At 36.0% G+C, this 25,296-nt stretch overlaps 1 protein-coding gene across 2 annotated transcripts in view; it reads left to right on the top strand.

Annotated features, from left to right (window-relative positions):
- Positions 1-25,247, top strand: part of LOC110370421 (acanthoscurrin-2) — a 45,933-nt gene extending 20,686 nt beyond the window's left edge. The window contains exons 1-4 of one of the 2 annotated variants that reach the window (XM_021326209.3): positions 18,396-18,538; positions 21,257-21,620; positions 21,984-22,067; positions 24,880-25,247. In XM_021326209.3, the coding sequence (XP_021181884.3) occupies positions 18,527-18,538; positions 21,257-21,620; positions 21,984-22,067; positions 24,880-25,154 (735 nt within the window). In that variant the 5' untranslated portion in view covers positions 18,396-18,526 and the 3' untranslated portion in view covers positions 25,155-25,247. Of the gene's footprint in view, positions 1-18,395; positions 18,539-21,256; positions 21,621-21,983; positions 22,068-24,879 lie in introns of those variants that run through there. The other variant, XM_064038911.1, reaches the window with a different exon arrangement.
- Positions 25,248-25,296: the final 49 nt, after the last annotated feature.

The raw sequence follows: 25,296 nt of genomic DNA, 5'->3' as shown, positions 1-25,296 counted from the left end.
GAACTTATGTAGATAAGAACAAAATGATGTATGGTGCCTTCAGACTATTCAGGTTTGCCTTTTTCAGACTTACCTTTGAATTATTTTTACAAGTAGGATAGATTATATCTATAAGAGAATTATCTTCCAGAATTGAAGTTTTTTACTTTATAAACCGAGAAGTCGATGTATTAAGAACATTTTCTCAATATTTATATATCGCCCGAAGCTCCACAACATTGGAGAGGAATATACTGTACATTATGTTAGAAACATAATATACGCCCGGGAAGGCAGCATTAAAATATCGCGTTTCCTTCTACTATGATCGTCAAGGTTGATGTCGATGACCTCGTTAGGATTGCTTTACTTAAAACAGCCGCTGTTATGTAATGGATTACACATACATTTCATTATAATTATTATAAATTGTTAATCCATAATAAATTATATTGAAAAACCTACCGTTGTTTGGGCTAACAAAATTTTACAGACTTACATACCTACGAAACATTACATACCTAGACTACATATCTACGAAAGCTCAACAAACTGCAGAGTTGTTTATCTTCGTGTCATTGTCTTTCATTTAATAAAGACTTTGTAGTGATTTGTGACACACAGGACACGTAAAAAAGTACCTAAGTATAATGGGAATTATTTATAAGTAAGTATAATGTAAATAATTTACTTTCCATGGTTACCAAACCAAATTAAATTTTGACAAAGTAAATTGCAAAGCAAAAATATCACGGACTTTTTTCATATTCCTTCTTCACTTAATTAACGCTTAGAACGTCAAGTATTAAGAAAATTTCTTCCGCAGAGGTTTTTTACGGTATACGTAACTTGGGACAAAGGGAAATTGGGAGCATTGGCGAAGAAAGCGAGGAGGCCGACCACAAAATAAGCGGCGAGATTCTACCACTGAAATCTGATATTGTGACTTGTTATCGAGATTGGTTACTATGGTTATTCAATTAGAATATTTTGTCAGCAATTTTATTTTATCCTTATCTTGATTGATACTCAGTGGGCGTGATCTTTGTAAGACCTCCTAAAAAATCATGTCAGACTAAACATCTTATATTATTCTTTGCCTTAGTATTAGTAGTTTTCGAGGATCATGGTTGTAAGGATTCTGGGGTCCGATTCTACTTATTCTGACTATTATGCAGATATTAATATTTTAGTTACGATTCCTACCTAACCTAAGACCAGTTTCCTAAGTATGAGCTATTCCCTTAAAATCATTATCGATATAGCGCTTTATATGAAAACCCCATGCTGAGCTGTAGCCAACATCTAAGTGATAAGTTATGTTACACTATTCTGTACATGAATAGTGTTTCCGTTCACTGGTAGAAAATCACTTATGAACTGGTACATGATACCCCATAAATGGACCACTGAAATAAATAATACAAGACGTCAGATTCGAGTTCTGAGATATTAGTAGTTATGAATGTTGATCGCAGAGCTAAATATAATTGGGGCAAGAGAATAAAATTAAAACTCCTAGCGAAGACTCCCCACGAACTCGCCAAGATAATTGGTCGCGAAAGCAGAAAAACAAGATAAAATTAATGTGCCACCATCAAAACACTTCAGCATTTCTTAATTAAGCACCCACTTAGGACGCTTTGTTTGTTATACGGAGTTGGAGATGCGTTTTACTTTAATATATTTAGAGGAGCGCTGACAGAGGTATTGTTTTTTTATACATAATGAAATGGTTTACCAACTCACGCTTTTATACACGACTTTGCTATTGATTGCGGCCAAAAATCAAGCAGGCTGAGATGTTGAACAATTTAAAGTATAACTCGGAAGATTTTAAATATTACCTAAAACATTTATCAGAATGGACAATCGAATTAACACCACATTAGTTTACCTACCCAACAATAGGCACACCTAAACTTTAACACACCATATTATCTGAAGCGTGGTAATTTATTATATTAATATGTGTTTATACAAAAAGGTAGCCGATAAAATAATCCTTAAAGCCTGTCTCATATCAAAGCTTGTAGGTATGTTTAACCGAAAAAAATGCGTTAGATAGAGCTGATTAAAATCATGTTTCAAATAAGATTAGATATTATTCAGTATCCATAATTAGCCGTTTCCGGTCACCTTTTAATTAATTAGGTATTAGCTATTAATTTAATTGTGACCAGAAATTACTATATTTGGATCATTGCTCGGTTTTTCCGGCCGCAGGACTCAAATACTTAGCAAGCGTGAATGACGTTTTCGATTCAATGACTCATCTTTAGCGAAAGACAGAAGGGGCTCAGGACTTTGTGTTACCATAAAATAAGGACAATAATATAATATTTGTCAATTTTATAATATAATATTTTTCAATATTCGAAGGGATTCGTTACTTTTCCGTGTAGGTACTATAAAAACTTGTAAGTACAAATACTTAACAAGAGCATGGCGGTCACCTTACGGACGTTTATATCCCTCTGGAGGTATATACTAACTGAAAGATACGAACATTTTCCTTCATAATAAGCTGGAAAATAGGTAGGGAAATTCTTAAATTACAGCGACCATTTACACGAAACAAAAGAAACCCACGCCCTAACGTCAAAAGTACTTATTTTCAAGTCATAAGTGTGGGCTGTCGGCCCGTCATAAAATAAATTAAGACATTTCTATTCAGAGAAACACTGTGTTCCGCAGCCAGTGCCTAATATCTTTCTTTTAAATATTTAATTAGGCGACGCATTAATCTAACGTCTCAAAAGAATTAACGCTACTTAAAACTTTTGACAGTGGCCGCCATTAAAGGCGGATACTTACTAAACAGGCTCCTACAGGCTTATAAAGTTCTGGGCGCTTGGGTATAACAAAAGCTATAGTTAAAACCTATAGCTAAGTTTACTCCATATTTTTAAGGAGGCAATATGTCAGTGTTGTGACATTACTTGCCATCTGAGCCCGCAAGCTTTTAATTAGATTTTTTTAAACCTGCAATTTCCAACTTTTGCCATTTTTATCAAGGACTTAAATAGTTGCTTCTTAGTGGGTAACTTATTTATATAATTGAATCTACTTCAACATTATTTATGTTAACTGTCTTGTAACATTTTATTAGTTTACCGCTTAGATGTAAGAACAACTTTGAAGATAGAGGTTTTAACAAAATGAGAGTCTGGCCTTCAGGAATTTCTCAACAAATAAGTAGACCAAGTAAGAGTGTTCTATAATTTTCCTGAGTCTTTAAGGTAGCATTTTGCTTATGGTAGCCACTGAGAATGTTCCATCTAGGTTTGCATTGGAACTACGCCAAATATACAGATATATTTCCGTGGTATCACATCGTAACCTGCCCCAATGCCATTGCCTCTGACGAGATCAGCTTCACCAGAAAATGGCATCTATTTATGCACCTACTCCGCTGTGAAAGTGCAATATTGACAGCCATAAAACAAAACATTGGTACTACCAGGAATATGTTCAAATTAAAAAGTTCAAAAATAACAGGGGAATTGAATATGTTAGGGATTTAATATGTATCTTGGAAAGTCTTCATAATCTTTATGAATTTCTTTGAATCTATGGAGCTTAGCATAGGATAGTAGGTAGGAAAGTTTACGTAGTACTAGCTTTAAAACACATACCTAGACAATATCGACCTACTGAGCCTAGGCACATGATTACAATAATATTTAATAGTTATATCTATGGATTATACGATTAATGAGACGTTTACTTGGAAAAATGATAAACCTTCTTATTTAAATCCCGAAATATTTTAATTAATCATGATTACAAAGTAGGTACTTGCGTAAGTTTCAATTTTTTAAACAAACATGTGTAAACAGGAAAACGAAAAATAACTGTTTTATCCTCACTACCAAGAGCAACTATCCAATCCACACATCGGAAATAGGTACTAATTTCTTATTTTTATCAAAATTTCCTGTGACTTATATCCAGTTGCTTAAAAATGAGCAATTGAGGACCTCTCCATATATATACTGCAAACTATTGTCGGCAAAGGATTGTTTCTAAGGTAACAAACTTTGGTTTGCACGTCCATTCCTCATTGTTTTCCTCTTTTGGAAAGTATCTAAATATAACTCAAAAACACTTAAATAAACCCACATCATCGTGTTCGAGATGAGGGTCTCTAATCCCAAAGGTATTCCAGTCGCATTTAGATCAACAAGGTAAAACAAACAAGAAAGAACTTTCCTTTAAGTAATAGACCAAAATAACTACAAAAAACGGAAAAAGATGCATTAATGTGTGCAAAAAATAACAACATCCACCGCCACGAGTTTCAAAGCTTGCTTCAAAGAACTATTAGCTCATAAAATAGAACAATACGTAATAACGTACAGAATTACCGGGTTTTTTGCTTTACTTATCCGGGAGCGCCCGGATGAACCTAAATGCGTCTTTTGTCTACCCGGACCTAGACTGGCACGCTAGTGACTATGTAAAATGTGGTTTAGGAAAAGTCTCAAATTATTTTATGATTTTTCATCGTACAAATGAATAATGTATTTTAATATCAAATGTTTATAAATAGGCATATTGATGCAGAATCAATGCGTCACCCGAAGTGATAGAGGGTCCAGTTCGTCATCACTTTATACATTTTCATAAGAGTAGTTTCACACTAAATCTTTCTTGGACATACATTATGTATCTAATTAAATAAAAAAAGTAATACTTGTACGTTGGCTGTCGCACTAAATCATAAATCGTACTTATTTTCCAAACTCAAAGCATACCTCTAATGGTAATCCGTCTAACAAGGGGCAAAGCACCCATTAAATCCTTAAAATTTCACCCAAACTTTTGTTAACCCTACCATGGAGTGTCCCGGGCAAAAATCACGGGAGCAAACGAACAATGGGCTCGTAGATGGCGCATTTCCTCCGCGGGAACTAATTAAGTGGATTCTATTCAGGTAATAGTTCCGTTTTCTATAGTCAGTACTCACTGTTCCATTCAACTTTGTTACCTATTTCTAAGGCAAATCAGTCGTTAATAATATCGTAGAATGAACATTTTGTTGCCACCTACTGTGGTCCAGTGGCATGTAAATAAGAGTAATTTAAAAAACGAATAGAAACGAATTTAATTACCTGCCGATAAGTACGCAACTATTGAAACTGTTTCCATCAATTGACCACAAGAAAGAGGACAAATAATACCGAAATTAAATTAATTTAAAATCATTACTTTCCTAAGGCAGACTGAAGACCATTCGTATACGTAACCATTGACTCAGAAGAAGTCAATGTCAGCCATTTTATTTTGTTCAGCGGGCAACGTGATAAGGAAATCAAAATTATCATTGTACCTATGACAAACAGTATACTCACACTCCTAATCATTTTATTGAATTGGAAACTTTGCATCTAGGTATGCAAAAGACCTCGGGTATCGGGGATTTTTGTACCATAACTATGAGACATTATTTTATTGTTGTCTGGACGGCTTGTTAGATATTACAAGTGGTTTATTGAGGCAATATCATAACGATTAAATCATTAAATACTTTATCATCGATCGAAAATCGTTATCATCAGGATCTTGACTGATAAAGATCAAAGAATATCAAAATTGTTGTTTAACCTACCGCACCGTGACAATTGCGTAAATACGACACAATGATCTAATCAGTTTTGTTTTAAATAATGAGGGTTTTTGAATTTTTTTCTGCCACCAGGTGGCGCCACGTATGCGTCTGGTCCAAACAGCTGTCAAATAGTATGGAATTGTAGGTGCCGAACTTATTGTTTATTGAAATTCTGTTATATTGGAAGTGTTATTGATTTTATTATGGACTACGGTCAGAATAAGGTTTCCGAACTAAAAATTGAGCTAAGAGAGAAGGTGCAAAAGTCACTGGTACTAAGGAAAAGCTTGTTGAAAAATTTGTTAACACAATATGATTTAGTTTTTTTTATTTACTCAACCGCAATAGTAAAACAATAATGCAGTGCTTTAATTATAAAATAAAAAAAACACTAAAATCGTTCACTATTCATAGTAAAGATAAGCACTTTGACAGTTATTGGACCTGACGACTCGGTGCTGCCACCTCGTGGATTGCCATTTTAGAAAACCCTCATTGAAGCAGGTTTCTAGAAATTTTGTTTCAATAACGGCCCAATTTTTCAATCATCAGTTAATTTCTATCTGAGGAAAAAATATGGTGTTCTAGCTTTTTCTACACAAAAACTGTCAAAAACATCAAACATATTCTTCAGCCAAAAATTATCTGGCGATTGAAATTGACCAAAAGAAATTTACCTAATACATTATTTTGAAAGACTTGCTTCGTATAAAATTATTATAAGTATGTTTATCCTATTATCGACTTTTAACACCAATAAAGATATCAGAGCAAAGGTCCGGAATCCCCAAAGGACCGCGCTCGGTGCCACCTACGCTTTACCAGTTTACATTGAGGTCTCGTAGAGCCGATTACGGCATTTTATTACCACAATGCGGTTAAATCACTTTATTATGACCTCAGAAAATAACTGCGTATTGAGCAATATGTTTAGAATATATGATAAAGCCTAAAATGATGTTTGCTTTGCTGGAGGGTTGTGCAACGCGATGCATTTAGTGTAAATTCAATGTAAATGTTATAAATGAAAAGAGAGATTCATATCCAATCCCACTTTTTGAATGGGACAAGTTAAAGATCAGTTCATAACTGATATTGAAATACAGAAAAATCCAGGCTATTATACCTTAATCAGGCTTGAATTAAAAAAATCCCCTGTTACAATATCATAATTAACATATTTACCATACTGGAATGTTAAAAAGATAATAAAACTATTTTTAGTAATATGTATTTCAATTCATTCATGCGATTGGTTGGTTAAAATATAATCAGTTTGTCCTAAAAAATCTAATCCGATTTTCCGAGAATTTTCTTCATATGCACGTCAATATCTTTGCGTAGGTACCTAATTAAGGCATTGTTGCGTCAGTATTGAAATGATTGAATTAATATTTATGATATTTTTGTCCTTTAAACACAATGTCACATGATTTGCGTAGTATTAAGTAGATATAGTGACGGATACAGTACCTGTAAGTATAATGATGTGTATTATAGCCATGATCTAGGTACCAAGTGACTAGATAGATTTAAATTTTCAGTACAGATAGTATATACAATTTTGTGTGTACTTTCTAAGGATATCTTAAACAGGAAAACATCTATACATACATACATACATATAATAAATCTGTAAAAAAACTGTGTCTGTACATTGAATATATTAAAAAAATAATAATTGGGTGGGGTTTAGAAACAGTAATGGAGCACAAATCCAAAAAAAAAAATCTGTCTGTATGTCTGTATGTCTGTATGTCTGTTTGTTTGTACACGCTAATCTTCGGAACTACTGAACCGATTTCAATGATTTTTTCTTTGTTGTGTCAGTATTAATCCTGGTCAACAAATAGGCTATAATTTATCTTCGAAACTTGAAGACCTGATGCAGAACACCAACAGACCAACAAAACTATAAGAGATACAAAAATGGTGCCATGGCAAAAATTGTTTCATATGATGAGCATTTTCAGCTGAGATAATAAATTTGAAGATCTGGAACACCTGATGTGGAACCCCAAGAGCCCAGCTTCTCTATACCATATACAGGTATGACGTTTTAGCAAAAGTTGTTCAATTTGATAAGCACTTTCTATTGACTTATACAAATTGAAGATCTAAAACACCTGATGTGGAACTCCAGGGGCCCAGCTAGACTATAGCATATAGAGGTATGACGTTTTAGCAAAAGTTGTTCAATCTGATAAGCACTCTCTGTTGACGTATAAACATCGAAGATCTGGAACACCTGATGTGGAACTTCAAGAGCAATACTACACTTGAAATGTATAGAAATGAATGATATGAAATAGGTATGGTGAATCAAAAAAAGTAATTAGTCCGTCTTTTAGATAACCCTAAAATAATGGACACGTATTTTGTCATTTCTCTCTCACACAAACAAGACAATAACGAAGATATAACACGCTTGAATTTTGTGTTAAGTCACTCCTTAGTACAAATTTTACATACCTAGACGTGGCGTCACGAGCCCCCACTCTCCGAATTTGTTGCATTATATATGCCACCGTAAGATTACAAACATCGTTAGATTACAATCTATCTCGAGAGATTGTAAACTGTCGAATTATTGTGAACCGTAACATCTGATTGCAATTTAACGCATTACTTTTCGCTATATTATAATCTATCGATGAGAAATTGTCAAATTGTCAACTGTCCGAAAGCTCTCCCTGATTAGTCAGTCTTTTTGTAAGATCGACCAATAATCCGTTCTGTTCCCATTGAGTTCCCGTAGAGTTAGGAATGAAATAGAGGTGTCAGTTAAATAAAATAAATGCTCTTCAAAAATTCTTCAAGGATTTATTATTTAGTACGAGTATGTTATTAATATTCCTGACATATGGAGAGAACAAATTGTAACGAAATATTTATTCTTCAAACACAAATTGAAATTGGAAACATATTGATTTCTGACACTTACGCGAATATTAGACATTTAAATAAAACTACCTTTACGGATTTTATCGCGGTTATATTATATTATTTAATCCCGACGTTTAAAACCGACCGCGATAAAATCCGTAAAAGTAGTTTTATTTAAATGAAACTGGAAAATTATAAGAAACTTTTATAAAAAAAAAAAAAACAAAACAATTAGGTAGTTTGTCTTCAAACACAAATTCATTCCTAACTCTACGGGAACTCCATGGCAACAGAACGGCTGGTCGTGATTGGTCGATCTTACAAAAAGACTGACCAATCAGGGAGAGCTTTCGGACAGTTGACAATTTGACAATTTCTCATCGATAGATTGTAATATAGCGAAAAATAATGCGTTAAATTGCAATCAGATGTTACGGTTCACAATAATTCGACAGTTTACAATCTCTCGAGATAGATTGTAATCTAACGATGTTTGTAATCTTACGGTGACATATATATATCATTATTATTTTGTATGTCTCTTCCAGACCTCGGGACTACAGAATTCCGAATTTTCGGGAGGCAAACGTGACGCCGAAGCCAACATGCTGAAGCCCTTTCGAGACAACTTTAATGAAATGGTGACACAAAACCGACGATTATCCCTTTATACACTATAGAAATGAACCCAAGGACAATCCCCGGTGGACGTCGTTAAAAAAAAAAGTCAATCCCCGGTTCTGTGCTATACCATTGCTAACTGTGGATGAATACTACTGGGGCTATTGTGATGGGATGCTAATGGACTAGGAATGGGGAAACTACGGGAACTATGGCACCTGCCGATGACAATGTATTAGATACATGTAAAAATGGCAGGTGGAGACTAGGAGGGCAACAGGGACATGAGCGGCTGAAGTGTGAGGATAACTCGGCGGATTTCAAACGCAGATTACGCGCTCCCTGTGGGTCACTTACCACGAGGCACCTATCCTCCGAGCAGGGCTACTAACCCTGCTCTAGCGATTCCACTCTGGACGGTCAAGCCAAGCCAGAGGCGTGAGACCTACCCCGTCATGGTTCACTCCGACCGGCCAGAGATGGGGACAGTATACTCTCCTGGAGAATTCAGTATATATTCCTCGCGGGGTCGCTACTCCCCGTCATCAGCCTCAAATGCCCTGCGGTGCTTATATCTCATTATTATTGTCGTTATTATCTCAAGTGCCTTTGTCCCAATTATGTTAGGGTCGACTTCCAGTCACGATGCAACTGAGTACCAGTGTTTTACAAGGAGCGACTGCCTATCTGACCTCCACAAACCGGTTAACCGCTCAACCCTACGCCCCTTGGTAAAACTGGTCAGATTTACTGGCTTCTGACTACCCATAATGACTGCCAAGAATGTTCAATGACAGCCGGAACCTACAGTTTAACATCCCCTCCAAATAACGGTCATTGGTATCCAAAATATACATACATAGAAAGTACATACGAACTTAGAAAAGTTGCATTGGCAGGTACTTGCCAGACCTGGAATCAAAGACGCACGCTCATACTTGAGAGATTGGTTCTCTACCCACTAAACCACCACAACTTCCACTAAGTCATCACGACTTTGTCGTCTCAGTAACATTTAATGTTTTTTTACGTAATAATACGTGTAATATTTTTGCCACACACAACATAAATGCGGACTAATTAGAATCACTACTTTTATCCCTATGGTCACGCCTATTGCGCTTCAGTTCTCAGCGTTTTGTTTAGTCTGCTGTGCTTTTGCCGTTGAAGTACAAAAATTAAATATATGGAACGTTTCTAATGGCTATGCGTATTCCGTTGTTTACAAGTCACCGGCCCTTAAAATTCAATATCAGACGATTCAGATCTTTGATTTTGCTAACCCCGTCGCTGGCATAAGGGACAGGATCCGCGTACGAAGTCGCGGGCAGAGGCTAGTCTTGAATAAACCTAGGCTATAAAGTCTGAAATCACCCGCATTGAGCAAGCGTGGTGATTACAGCTCAATCCTTCTCAGTGTGAGAGGAAGCCTGTGCCCAACAGTGGAGAAAAATGGTCGTGACGATAGCAAAATAAGTTTATTTTCTTTGAACATTTGCAGTCGATATTGTCCACAACATCACGTCCTGTCTAGCGTCACGTAATCAATTCAAGCAGACTGCGGTAGGTGGCGCGCGCGCAACAAACCATTATTATTTACAGGGTCAAACTAAAACATTAATTGTACCTGTGTATTGTGTCCTATCTTTAAGGACTGCACTTTTGCTACAAATAAGAATTCCTGTATTTTTCTTCTTTAACAAAAAGTAACTCTACTTTTCCAGTTAAACAAATGTAGAGGTAAAGTAAAGTACAAAACTAAAGTAATTTTGTTTACAAAGCAATTAATTCATAATAACAAAAGACGCTACAATTTAACTACAGCAACAAATACCTATCTCCAGAACAATTTCCAAAGGCTCCAACGAAGCCGATTACAAACGTAACATTTGTAAGTATATTACGTAATTGGCTTGCAATAAAAGCTGCCTTGTGCACCTAATGTTTGGCCTTTAAACCTATTTGGTACCACTAAATGGGTTCATGCAAGTGATTCAGCAAAGTACGTGTATTTCTTGAGTCAGCTGTGCCAATCATGCTTGCGTGATTACTAGATTCCTAAACTAGTCAGGCGGAGTTAGAGATAAAATATAATGACGTTAATTTAATAAATTATGATACAATCTATCTGTCATAGATTAGGTGTGAAAAATAAAGGAAAAAGCTACTAAATATGCCTACTGTATTTTATGACTGTTGAAAATAATGTCACACGTGGCTTTGTTTTTTTATTAGATACACATTGAATCATTTGATTATCTTAAGAAATAGTGATAGGTACAAGTCAGTCACATTATACATTATGCAATCCTCATAAGTTCCTACGCCAAACAATGCTTTGTTTGTAGTGGTGGGTGGGTGGTGGGTGACATACCCACCTCGTCCTTCCATTCCATCCCTCAACCAGCAGCTGAGTGGACTAGAAATACTTCTACACAAGCTTACATACAACACCATCCATATCTAGTTAAGTCTCTCTTTCTTTCTCTCTTCATTCGTCCTCTTCTTTATTGATATGTACGCTTATACCTACAGTAAGTTGACAATGTTCTTGATAAACCTTTCTGAAGATAGGGTTTACTCTACTAAGTATATCTTTATCCACAAACACGACATAATCTATCCTCTCGATTTGCCTATCACAGCTTTCAGATTTGCATCTACCAATATCTAAGATATAAATGTATCCTTCCTATCTATCAAATAAATAAATAGAATTAATTACAAAATTCTCAAAAATAATTTATCAAGATGTACCCGAGCACTTTTAATGTTACTATGCAATAACTACTTTAATCAAACATACGCAAAAGTATCGACAAGGTCGTATGACCATTTTTACGTGTTTTAGGCAATTCGATGCATTGTAGATATTTTTCCTTATCTCCTATTAGGCCTTCACCTTAAAGGATACATTAATGCGGTTAATGACTTCTAAATCTAAGTAATTATTTTAGGAAGCCGGTACTTAGTTCTGAAACAACACTGGTATCAGGTATCTTTAATATATTTATAATGTAGGTACTTGTTTTATTGGTACTTTTGAGTGTACACAGCTAGATTTTACTGTCCTGTATCCAATGTTATCATCGATAGGTAATTGTAATCGCGATATCCATAACAGCTTATTAACGATTCCTAGAAACAGAGAGTTAATGCGAATAATCCCAACTTAACGTTGTAAATACGAACGTGTCTTTGATATGTTTGTTATTTAATTATGGCCTATCGAATTAGAGTTCCGCATTTTTGTAAAATCGTCATTTTTTTATATCAAAGGGAAATTTAACAAGACGTATTTACTATCGTCCTCTTTATAACAAGAAATATTTTGCAGCCGGCCATATTCAAAATTATTCACGCATTCTATTAGTGTAACTTCTGGTACAAATAAATTTAAACTTTCATGATAACGTAAATGTAAATAATCAGCTGTTCGTACGCTGTGCTTTTTCTTGTCTTACTTGCTAAATATAAATAAATGTATTGGTAAGAACACAGGAATCATTTTTCCGCCTCTAAAGATGAAAGAAAACTCCCTGTGCAATTGTAAAGGGTAAGGGTAGAGAGCAATAAACTATTTTATTTTACAGCAACGACAGGAAGAGAGTGATTTACAAGCACAATGGGGACAGATTGCAACAGCATTTTTACTTTGGGCCCACGAGCTAAGAAAATATCCGTAGTTTTTTTTATTATACCACAAAAAACATACATTTACAAAGATGGCTAATGACAATAAAAAATATGTTCCCTGTAACTGAGTTTTCAATGCAGTTTGTTTTCACGATAGTTTCCCTATCTCATAATTGATTTAGGAAACTTAAAATCCGACTAGTATTAATCTGCAAGTGATGTAAAAGTCAATTCATCTTATTTAGTAAATTGGAGTGTGCAATTTAAACATGGTGTGTGTTTGTAGTAACTATGAATATTGAATAGGTACTTTACCTGATAAGAACACTAAGCTGCTAATTGCGCTAACTAATCCGGTGGCCGGAGCCCGGCTCCAGCGGCCAATCCCGTGCGCCTACAATACGTCACGATACGACGGATTGGCTGTCCGTTCCGTTATCTGCTTTAAGTTAATCACGTCTTACGTTCTCTGTGATATACAGTATTGTTTTACTCTTTTAAAGACATCTCTATCGCACATTTTAAGAAAAAAATCATTTGTACATTTTAAAGTTGATTTATTTTAAGTTTCTTCTTAAAACAAAGGCTTTTGTTAGTAAAATACAAACACGTTTAGCGTCCAGTGTGGGTACAAGGTATTTATTTCATGAAGGAGCATGTAATATTGATAGGAAGTTGGGATTAAAAGTGGTCCTTCAAGTCAATAAGAGAATGTCAGGCGGTCGTTGAGCCAAAATAGCTTTCGAATGGATGTCATAAAATAGAAATTACGTCGTGAATAGCCCCCAAGGAGATGGCAATGCCTGGAAGAATCCTTTATGGAACATTGGGTTGACAATATCTAAGAAAGTACGAGAAATAGCTTCATTTACAGCTCGCTCCATATCGGAAAATAGGCATAAAGCATGTAAGTGAATATTTTTTAGAAGGAATCTAAATATGACCGTAATCCATAATATTATTTAAATTATCGCCAGAATCCTTGTTGTAATTTAAAAATGGTATTGACCAGATCTGTGTCAGATAGCGAGTTATCGTTTTTCTCGGTAAAGGGTTTACCCACGAGGTCATCTGCAACTGCCGTATTATGAAGATAATGACGCGAAATGTTGTAAATGAATGAATGACGCGATACCAGCTGTACAATTAGACCTAATTTTAACCCGTTATGATTAAATTATGTAGGTTTAAAAAAGTTAATAATTTATTTTGGTGAATATTTTGATTGAGTACCTATTACCTGATGATTTAAAACCAATATCATTCGCGGTTGTAAATCGTATACGCTATGTAAGAACCTAATATTGAGTTCCACGTCCCTACACGTACCCGAATTCTTACAATGAGGGTTTTCTAAAATGGCGTCCACGAGGTGGCAGCACCGAGTCGTCAGGTCCAGGTAACTGTCAAAGTGCTTATCTTTACTATGAATAGTGAACGATTTTAGTGTTTTTTTTATTTTATAATTAAAGCACTGCATTATTGTTTTACTACTAAATCATATTGTGTTAACAAATTTTTTAACAAGCTTTTCCTTAGTACCAGTGACTTTTGCACCCTCTCTCTTAGCTCAATTTTTAGTTCGGAAACCTTATTCTGACCGTAGTCCATAATAAAATCAATAACACTTCCAATATAACAGAATTTCAATAAACAATAAGTTCGGACCCTACAATTCCATACCTACTATTTGACAGCTGTTTGGACCTGACGCATACGAAGCGCCGCCTGGCGGCAGAAAAAGTATCGAAAACCCTCATTGGCAACTGCTCACATTGTATTCAAATCTTTAACATATTTTTTCGTTGTAATAAAATACCTTGACTGGCTCAATTGAGGCAAGTAAGGTGAAACATTTTTTTCTCACAAAACCTTCTGAACCGTGACAGAACACCATAACATCATGCTTGCTTTATTTTTAGGACTATGTAGGCCGAGTATTCATTCAAATAGGATAATAAATATAATATATTTTTTGTTGTATACTTATTCTTATTCTTCGGAACCACGTACAACGATATAGGCGTCATTAATTGTAGAAATTCCAATACCTTTATTCATAATGAGATACGAATCACGAGCTTATCATAATATCCGCAAATAGTAAAGAAAAACAACCTTCATGATTTCAAAGTCCAATAAATATGTTTGATTAAATACTGAAGAAATAATAGTTTTATTCAGTGTATTTATAGTGCCTAAAGAGAAAGCTGAATTTTATAGGTGGCTATATAAAATGTAGATAACTTTTGTAAAAACCCCTAACACAAATTCGTAATTGTAAAAATGACTTCATAATTTTTGTAGGTATTATGTCCGCGATTCAAATTACATTCGTAGATAACAAAACAGGTCTAGACTTCTTGACTCAATTTAGCCAAATACTTATGCTAGCTACACGCTCTATACTTCACCTACAATAGCGAACATAAATTACTGAATTTACTATTACCAATCATCCCAATTAATAAAAGAATCAAACCATTGACGGCAAAATTTATAAATAGCTATTTGTAACCTGATGCAATATGATAAATAACATTTTATTTTTAGTTAACAGCATACCGATAATCTTGATACGATACAGCCATATTGTTAATAATTAATTAAATATCATGCTAAACAAACACATTTTGGTATCAACGCCGTTTTTGTCATAAATTTTAATAAATCACCCTTTGTTATTCATTGCTTTGTTTGAACGCCAAATTAAGTATTCAAACAAATAAAATAAAAATTATCTATTCACGAAATGACAAGAGCATCGTAATTATTTACCACTTGACGTGACAACAATGAAAATAAATCATCGAAAAATATAGGTATTATGTATGCAATTGTGTATTAGTTTAAATCAATTATTAGACTTTATCATGCTGTTTTAGACATTTTCAGCTTTATCGTTGTCTCAGTTTACATGACTATCCCTTTCTAATCCCAACTGAAGAACTTCAGAAAAAACAAGTGATAAATTCACAAAGCACCCTATTGGGCTGAATTCGGTAACCAATCTGGCGACAATCTGCATACGGCCTCAAACAAACTGTTAATTGTTACATACACGAATATATAAAGACAATCCGGAAGACAATGTTAGGATATAATAAAAATGACTCAACACCCATGTTACGCTTAAGGCAGAATGAATAGCTGTCTAAGTATTGTGACCATTACGGCCAAGGATAATTGGTGGCGCAAGGGACGAATAAGATATTCACAATTTTATTATGTCATTGTCTCATAATGCATTAACATAATGGGTTAATAATATATTGAGTATGTTTGTCGAGTATGGCAGACTGCTTGGTAATCTCGAGCTTGCTTGCAGTCTGCGATCAGATAAGCATATACTAGATAACATTATATTTCTGTAAAATCGACGCAGTAAAGAGATACATACAAATCAAGAGGAATTTATTGCCTTGCATTTACTTGATCGACTGTCTATCTATACTCTGGGCTTAATGGGTAAGATATAGCGGCTTTTCCGTAGCAGTATTTATTTAGTACCATGTTTTAAGTAGTTTTAATAATCACCATTGTTATAGTTGCGAATATTTTGAGGTACCTAATTACATTCAAACAAATCTTATTTGACGATCTCTCGATTAGGAAAACAAGGAAATTAATATCTTTGTAGCAGGTAACGCCATCTATTTTGTCGAATATAACTTAATGCTTATCTCGATAGCTGAACTACAATGAGGAAATACAAGTTTCAAGTTTCTTACTAACCTAGGATTATTTTTCAACATTTGCGAAGAAGTGAATAAATGCCTATTTATACAAAGGATCAATGTAATCCCTGATTTAACGAAGCCTGTGATAAGACAATAAATAAAACTTACCTCGGTTCATTCGATTTGAAATTCTATGCAGCGTTTAATTCCTCAAGGACATAAGTCGTGATGATACTTAATTATTGGTCCTCCGTTTATATTCCTTAAGGATCTTCATTTTAACTTTCGCTTCCTTAAAAGTGACCATTGCATCACCTACAAGTATATCAATAACTAGGTTAAACATATTGCCATGTACTATGGGCCATATTGAAACAAATTATAATCAGTAGATGGTGATAACAATCTATGCGATAATATGAATGCGTCAATGTATCTTTATAAGTGCAAAGTACAACTGAACATTTTTCTTCTAGTCAGCATGCTTCAGACAGAGAAAAATGGATGACTTTGCCAAATGCCTCCCGCCTTTGGCCATCCGCAGGACAATATAGACAAACAAAATAATCCTGACATATAATATTCTGTACAATGCTATTTCGTACGTATTCAAAACTTTCTGTAGAAAGAAATGTAAGTCCTCAAGCAGTCTATTGTTCCATGTCTGATGTAAAGAAGAAAATAACACACTTACCAAAAAAAGAAATGATAAAATTGAAACTTCCACATTCTTGTATTTCAGTAAAATAATTAAGTCACATAATTATACACTAAAAAACAATTTAAAATTAATATTAATAACCTCTGTATGTATTTGCAAATTGAACAATTGAAAATCATGCGTCCTTTGGCCCGCGCTGTCAAAAATTTTAAATTTCGAAATAGCGTTCCGCTGTTTTTTTTTTTATCTGCCAGTATGTTCCCATTTTATTTGTTTGAAAAGAGGTTGTGATACCTTAACCAAAAGTGTCTAAATTAAAAAAAGACATGTGGAAGATGTAATAATTCCTCAACATTATTGTAAATCTATTTATTTAAAAGCTATACACGATACGAAAATCTTAATCTCAACCCATGTATAAATTGTATCGCGATGACAATCAAAATCTAATCTGTTATAAAAAATAGAGCAGAAATGACAGTTATTCCATACTTAACTAGTCCGTACATGTTACTATAACAATACAATATAACTTCCCCAATAATTATCCAATAATTTCCTAACTCTTTCTGTATATTTCCTCGTATCGTATTTCAATAATAATTTTAGCGAAAGATACTAAGGCATAGTCTACATAACAGATGATTATTTTCAAACTTCTCCCATAAATATGTAGTGTCTATAAACTCAAACTAACATAAAGGTTGTCGTCCATGTTTATTTTTTATCATTATTTATTGGCTACGATTAATTAGATATAAAAATACTATTATTATTTTATAGCCAGTTACTTTTATCACACAATTATTCTCAAAAGTCCAGAAGGTGATTTTTTATTGCATCGTTTTCTCAGAATTTGTTTCGGTCAAGGTATTCCGCTTCCAGTGAAAAATGATATACTTAGTTTTGTTAACAAAATATTGATATAGTGGCTTTATCTAATGCGATTAAATTAAGAAGTACCTTTAGTTAATCCGTGGATAATCTATTTCAAGAGCTTCTTGTTTGCTTAGTGATATGCAAAGTTTTTATTAATGTTGCCTGTTTTTTTTTTAACATTGGCGGAACTATAGATATTTTTTTTTGGTATCAATGCTGCACCTGAATCTCAACACCGTTATTTTTTTTATAACAAGTCACATTCTATAAATTGTCCAGTATAATTTATGTTAGTAATACTGATTTGTTTAGAACGATATACATAGCATCCCATCATACTGTATGTATAAATATAGACGCAGCTTTAACCTATCAATTTCGCACGTAATATCCGTTAGATCGAACCCAAACAATGTGTACAAACAATTTTACAACCGCATTAATTAAGACTGACGATCTATCATTGTATCAGACAAAAACCCTCACACACTAGTGAGAATATAAATGCTGAGATCAACAGATCATGATCATTGTTAAACAGATCACAGTGTAGTGTGGACCGCAGTGATCATGAATATCTTGGTGAGCGATATTTTATAAATTGTGAAGTGAATATATATCGTTAGCGTATTATTTATCATACTTAAATCTAATTCTCGGGGAAATAGAAAAAAGTTTCGTGTAAAAAGTGAAAAAAAAGAAATGCATTCCAAATTCAAAATTGTTTTCATACATAAAAAGTTTTTAATTCGCTTATTACACCTCTTTCGTACATTTATTTATTTAAATTACAAATTAGACGATTAAAACGTGTACAAAATTGGAGCGGTTTCTAATTCAGTTCACTGATAACCATTATCACAATGATTAGATTTTCACGATAACTAATCTAACGGATTGTTAAGATGCTATCAACCATCGAATTGGCCGTTTGATCTTGATATTGCTATCTTTTTTAAATATCTGGTAATTAAATTGTAATACATCACAGTTTGGGACAGGCTTTTGATTGTGATAAATCTGCCGACAATTGTTTTTTTACAAAATAACACGTAGGCATTGAAAACATGAATTTCCTTGATTTGAAGTTATTTAAATTATTATGAGCCTTATAAGCTATTATGGTACAAATATTCCTGATAACTAGTTACAACACTATTATCTCGCAACCTATTTATTTGGCGCCTACCTATCGCTAAGGGGCGCTAAGCATATTTGTAAAGATCATCAGATAAGCCTTTTTAATTTTAATAGAAAAGTTCTGTACGATTGTATCTTTCTATTATTAGACTCGATTTTGCATTTAAGCAACCTTCAGAGTTTTGTTGTTTGATTAAATAACAATGATAATATCATGGATATTATTTCCCGAATAAATATACCGACCTGATTAGACCATTTGGACGATAAAGGTACAAGGCAAGCTGTGAAAATTATGTTAAGTAGGTAGGTAGAAAACATCAGCAAAAAATTAAAATAAAAGGATGTGAGGTTATTGCCTTCCAAAAAAACAATCTCACCACACAAATATGGAATTTATTCTGAAATAAATGTTCATAATTATTATTATGTTTATGGTTGGTAACTCCTTAAAAGGCCCTATGAAAATCAGAGTATCAGAGCTCTAGAAATCGAAATAGCATGTCTAGTTAAAGAGAATGTCAAACAAAATAATGAATTCTGCAACAAATATTACGTTACATATTGTCCTTAGATATTTAACTAGTAAATGCAACGTGAGTTAGCAATTTGCTTTAGCTGTGTAAGTAGTTACCACATACCTACCTATAGAAACAATGAGGTAGCTATCGCCTATCTAAGGAAAACAGAACTGTGTCAATAGGTAGAATATTTATCTTACGATAAAAAGCCTACACATAATGTTATCAACTTTAAACATAGGTGAAGGTTAAAAAAAGTTTTCTAATTGACAATGAATGAGGAAAATGGTATCCATAGATTATCTACTTATTACTGATAAATCAGCCATTTATCAGCTATAACTGAAAAATGGAAATGTTCTTAGTCAAATTAAAAAGAAAACTTACGAAAAATATTTTCCTCTTGAAAAAAATCTTCTTCACTTGATGTAAACTTAAAATGCAGCTTTTCTTTGACATTGCCTTTTCTAAGCATTGAAAAATCATCTCGTCTAAAAAATACTAAGAAAACAACCCTTCATACAATGGTACAGGTATAAACGGCTTCCATGACTGTAAAAGAGAAGTAAATAAACAATTTTCCTCTGGCGAGAACACTACCCGTCTTACCACAAAAACTTTTAAACGTCAGTTTATGCCCTGTCTAAAAAAATGACAAATTATGACGTTGACATATGGTTCATTTTGCAGCCAAAATTTTATTAGACAAGTGTAAAACAGGGTTTAAAGTTTTTGTAGTAAGGCCCTACAGGTTCATGTTTTGATGAACTTCACTAAAGGTCAACGACCACAAAACTAAATGGAGTCTAGTTTTTGTAGAGGTCTGTTTAAGTTTAAATCACTTGATTTCCGTTTTTGTTTTTAGGAAATTCTTTTCATGCTCTTTATCTACGTGGTGGACAAGATTCAAATGAAAAGAAATATTACTTTATTGAACCCAGTTGCATTTTTTATTAATAGAAGTAAAACTAGTACCTTGATGTAGGTCTTACTATTTTGCGTTATTCTCAAAATTAGTCGAATTTAGACAGCCGTCTGTCTCCCGATACGTTTTAAGTGCACCATTAGTTACCAAATCTTTAGCAGGAACTATTGTTTGAACTATTGTCTACTAGTTAGGAACATCGAAAACCATTAAAGAGCTGAGCCAATTATGTTGTGCAGAAAACAAAGAACATCTGTAAACAAACTTAGCCTCAGTTACACGAAGACTTAAGGAAGAGGAGAGTGAGGACATGCATTGTTGAGCTTAGTTTAAATTGCTACGAGCATTGAGCAATGAGCCTTTGTTCTGTTACTGATGAATTAACTTGTGTTGCAATGTTACGTTTGCAATACTGAAGCTATTGAGTATACCTATGGCTAATTATAGGGTTAATATCTATTTTTGTAATGACGTTGTAACATACCTAGGGAAATATTTCCAACTTGTTGTTACTTACCTACTCATAGTTCTCACAAAGCTTCTGCGTGCTCAAAGATTACCTCTACAGATTGAAAAACGTTTAAACTACACACCTCTTTCCCGAATCCAAACTTATTACTTTATAACTTTTTACTCAGTACCTTAATAATTCCGATAAAAATCAAGATCATTAAACGCAACGTTAATTAGAGATTTTTTGTTCATTTTTTACAGAATATAATTTTGCTGTCATGTTCTTTGGCCGTGACCGTCGCTCAAAAAGTGGGGGACACAAGCAATGATATCATTGATGGTCAGAGACGGAGTACCGGTGGCTACGGACTGTTGAGACCCGGGTACTCGTCCGGGTATAACCCGGGTGGGTACGGGGGCTACAACAATGGCTACGGGGGTTCTACAGGGGGTTACGGCGGTGGACTAGGGAGCTACGGAGGTGGGATTGGCGGCTACGGAGGTGGTTTAGGTGGTTACGGAGGCAGTCCTGGCTACGGAGGAGGATATGGGGGTAATCAAGGCTTTGGTGCACCTGGATTTGGATCGTATCCAGGACAGGGAGGATACCCTGGCGGAATTGGAGGTCAGTTTTTTTTAAAGTTATATTTTAACATAAGTAGATAGGTACTTGAAGATTTAAAGTGGTTTTTGATAAAAAGTAGCAAACTATAAAAATTGATTAAATATTTCATTGGTAGCTAGGTACTTTCCTCAATCTACAATAATTAGCATCTGAAATTAAATACTCTATCCTCCCCACTCAGAGACATTTAATGGTTACTTAAGCCATTCCTTATTGAAGGATTTGTATGACATTCCTTTTGGAGTGACTTAAGGAAATGTCTCTGAGTGGGGAGGTATAATACTTACAAAAACTCTGCAAAATATGCTCATGGATATGCCATAAACCATTAATTTATACTCACAAGCTAATATATATTGACAGGTTCAGGCGGCTACGGTGCCGGCGGCGGTTACCCGGGCAGCTTCGGCGGCTACGGACAAGGATATCCGGGATACGGCGGCAGTGGTACGCATGGCTTACTGATTATTATTATATAGACAGTATCTATAAGTACAGGGGTAGGAAATAAAGGTGTTTAGTTACGATAAATCGTTGATTAGCTGAAAAGTTTTTTAATAGATAAGAAAAAATACACACGGTCAAATTGAGAAACGTCTCCTTTCTGTTTGAGGAAGATGATGTCCAATGACACTTATCTATAGTCCAAAGTGCCTATCATTATTATGAAAGAATATGAAATTAGCTGGTGAAGATTGGTGAAGCCTCAAGTCCTTCAAATGCTGTTGCTATAGGTAGATATTCGGAGTTACCAAATGCCCGTGAGAAAATACCAAAAATAAAATATGCAATGCAAAAGAATCCATTTATAAGTAGACAACAATGGCCGTCTTATAGTGTTACGGTTTATCAATACATAAATCTGGACGCACTTGCATTCCCATCAATGCCACTGACAAAAGACATTTATATTAAACATTAATGAGGTATTCGTGGAAAACGATCACGTATACAAGGAGTCAGTGGCCACTACGGCCATCGCTCTTTACACATAAATAAAATAATTTACGTGAATCTTGTAAAAACTCAATTATTCGCACGCTCTATTGTAGCAGCGAGATTTGACGTCAAAAAAAGGCAATCGGCTTTTAGACGGTGGGAATTACATTTCTTTGTTAGGTGCTAACGTTTTAGTAGGTATGAGTCAGAGTGTTCTTCCATGGGTCTCGGCAGCACCAACCGCCCGACGCTCATATCCATGTGGAGGGTGTCCGCATTGAGGTACAGCCTCAGATGAAATATCTGGGCATAGTCCTAGACAGTAGGTGGCGCTTCAGAGCACACTTCAGCGGCTTGTCGACGCGCCTGATGAGGACCGCGGGCGCCCTCTCATGGCTCCTCCCAAACATCGGGAGGCCCGGCGACCAATGCCGGCGTCTATACGCCGGCATACTCAAAAGTATGGCACTGTACGGGGCCCCAATCTGGGCAGACTCATTGTCCAGTCGAGTGAACGCCGCTGCCATCCGCAGGCCACAAAGGGCCATTGCACAGCGGGTGGCGAGAGCGTATCGCACGGTGAGCTTCGCGGCGGCGTGCGTTCTGGCGGGAACCCCTCCCTGGGAGCTCGAGGCATGGGTGCTCGCCAGAGTGTACGACTGGACGGTGGCGCAGAAGGCGCTAAACCGGCGCCCAGACCCGATAGAAAAGGAAGAGGTGCGTGAGGTGGAGGCAAGGGAGGCAATAACTCTGCACTGGGCCGAAGACCTTGCCTCGGCAACGTACGGGCGCTGGACGCTGGTTGCCGTTGGGCCTGTCCTGAACGGATGGCTCGATCGGCGGCATGGGTGCCTTTCGATGCGACTGGTGCAGGTACTGTCCGGGCATGGCTGCTTCGGATCGTACCTGCACCGGATTGGGAGGGAGGAGACTCCACAGTGTCACCACTGCGAAGCCACGGTGGATACAGCAGAGCACACACTTCAGGTGTGCTCATCGTGGGCTGAACCCCGCCGCGCCCTGATGACAGTGGTCGGGAACGACCTCTCGCTTCCCAGCGTGATTGCCGCCATGCTGGGAAGTGAGAAGGCATGGGAAGCGGTAGCCTCCTTCTGTGAGGACATTATGTCACAGAAGGAAGCGGCGGAGCGCATGCGGGAGAACGACCCTCTCGCGGTGCCGCTTCGCAGACGAAGGGGCAGAAGACGACAAACACGATGTCCGTCCCCATCCGCCCCGGGGGGTGATCAGCGGGCGACAGGCACGGGGGCGCCACCGCCTGCATCACAAGGATCAACCCCTGCGCTCCGGCCATTATAAGGACCCTTCCCTACTAGGGGGAGGTATGAGGGGCCTGCCGTAAGGCGGGCAATCGCCGGTGGGGGACTGGACGCCATAGATTCCCAGACCCCCTCCACTCAGGCGAGGTCGGAGTGCCGCTGGGCCTTTTTAGTGGGTATACCGGAAACGATTTAACCGGGGAGTCCCACATACCCCTCTCCCGTCCCCCGACGGGAAGGGGATGCGTAATAGCATTTTTAGCCCAGCGACAAAAAAAAAAAAGGTATGAGTCAGAGTAGGATGGCCTGATTATGTTCAGTTATACCTATTTTAGGTTTGCACTTCAGTGGTTAAATTATTAAAAAAACATGAATTTGAAATAATGGGCTCTACAGTTAGTTAAATCTATGTGATAACATGAAACAAATCAGGTAGATAGTTTAACATCCTATGATTTAATGAGCAGCTCAAATGGCTACCTACACGCGATCCCTGTCCTTATCCCCTTCCAAGTGGACGAATGACAACGGTCTTTGATACATGATATCTATCTGCAAAATACTTCGTGAAATACTGATCAATTGAGATGAGACTTCGATTTTATTACTACATACAACAAAAGTTTTCTGTAGCAATCAAATATTCATCATCATCATCCCATTCAAGAATATCTGCAGTAATGCACGTTGTCATGATATCTTGCCCGTTTGCAACTACTTATAATGACAACTACCCCTTTACATTAAGGGGTTTCGCAAATTATGTAATTATTATAGGACAACGATTAAGTCCGTCCATACAATTGCCAATTAACAATAAATTGTACGTTGTTAGGAATCTGATCTGGGTGATTATGATCTGTTCCCCATGTTCATTAATTTAGCGGTCATCGATAGCCTATATTTACCAACTGACAATAACAGCCTGTTCTGTTATTTATTGAAATAATTGTTTATAATAACGGAACTATGATTATAGCAAACACGTTACTTACGTTATTTATAACCGACTAACAATGTATCTTCTGATTTGTTACCAGGTTACCGCCCAAACAGGCCAGGATTTGACTACAACTCGCGTCCCGGCTACCCGGGATACTCCGGCAGTAACACAGGCTACCAAGGCGGCTACCAGGGTGGTTACCAGGCCAGCTACAGACCCGGTTACAGCAACCAATACCGGCCTGGCTTAGACCGCCCTTATTCAGGCACTGCCGGTAACTACTTCGGCGGTTACGGCGATGGCTACAGTGAGAACTTTAGGTTCTTAGGCAGAAAAGTTGGGGAAATCAAGGAGAATGACGAGAAGTCGTAGTTGATTAGTTAAGATTTTAGAAGTAATTTAACATTTAAGATCTGATTTATATTGTTGCACTGATTGTCTATTAATAAAAATATTTATAGTTGACTTTGGTTCTTCATTAAGCGATTGTAATTTGCTGTAACTACCTAATTGC

Source organism: Helicoverpa armigera, chromosome 17 (genome assembly GCF_030705265.1).
Source record: "Helicoverpa armigera isolate CAAS_96S chromosome 17, ASM3070526v1, whole genome shotgun sequence".
Lineage (NCBI taxonomy): Eukaryota > Metazoa > Arthropoda > Insecta > Lepidoptera > Noctuidae > Helicoverpa > Helicoverpa armigera.
This window is presented reverse-complemented; position numbering and strand designations above follow the sequence as displayed.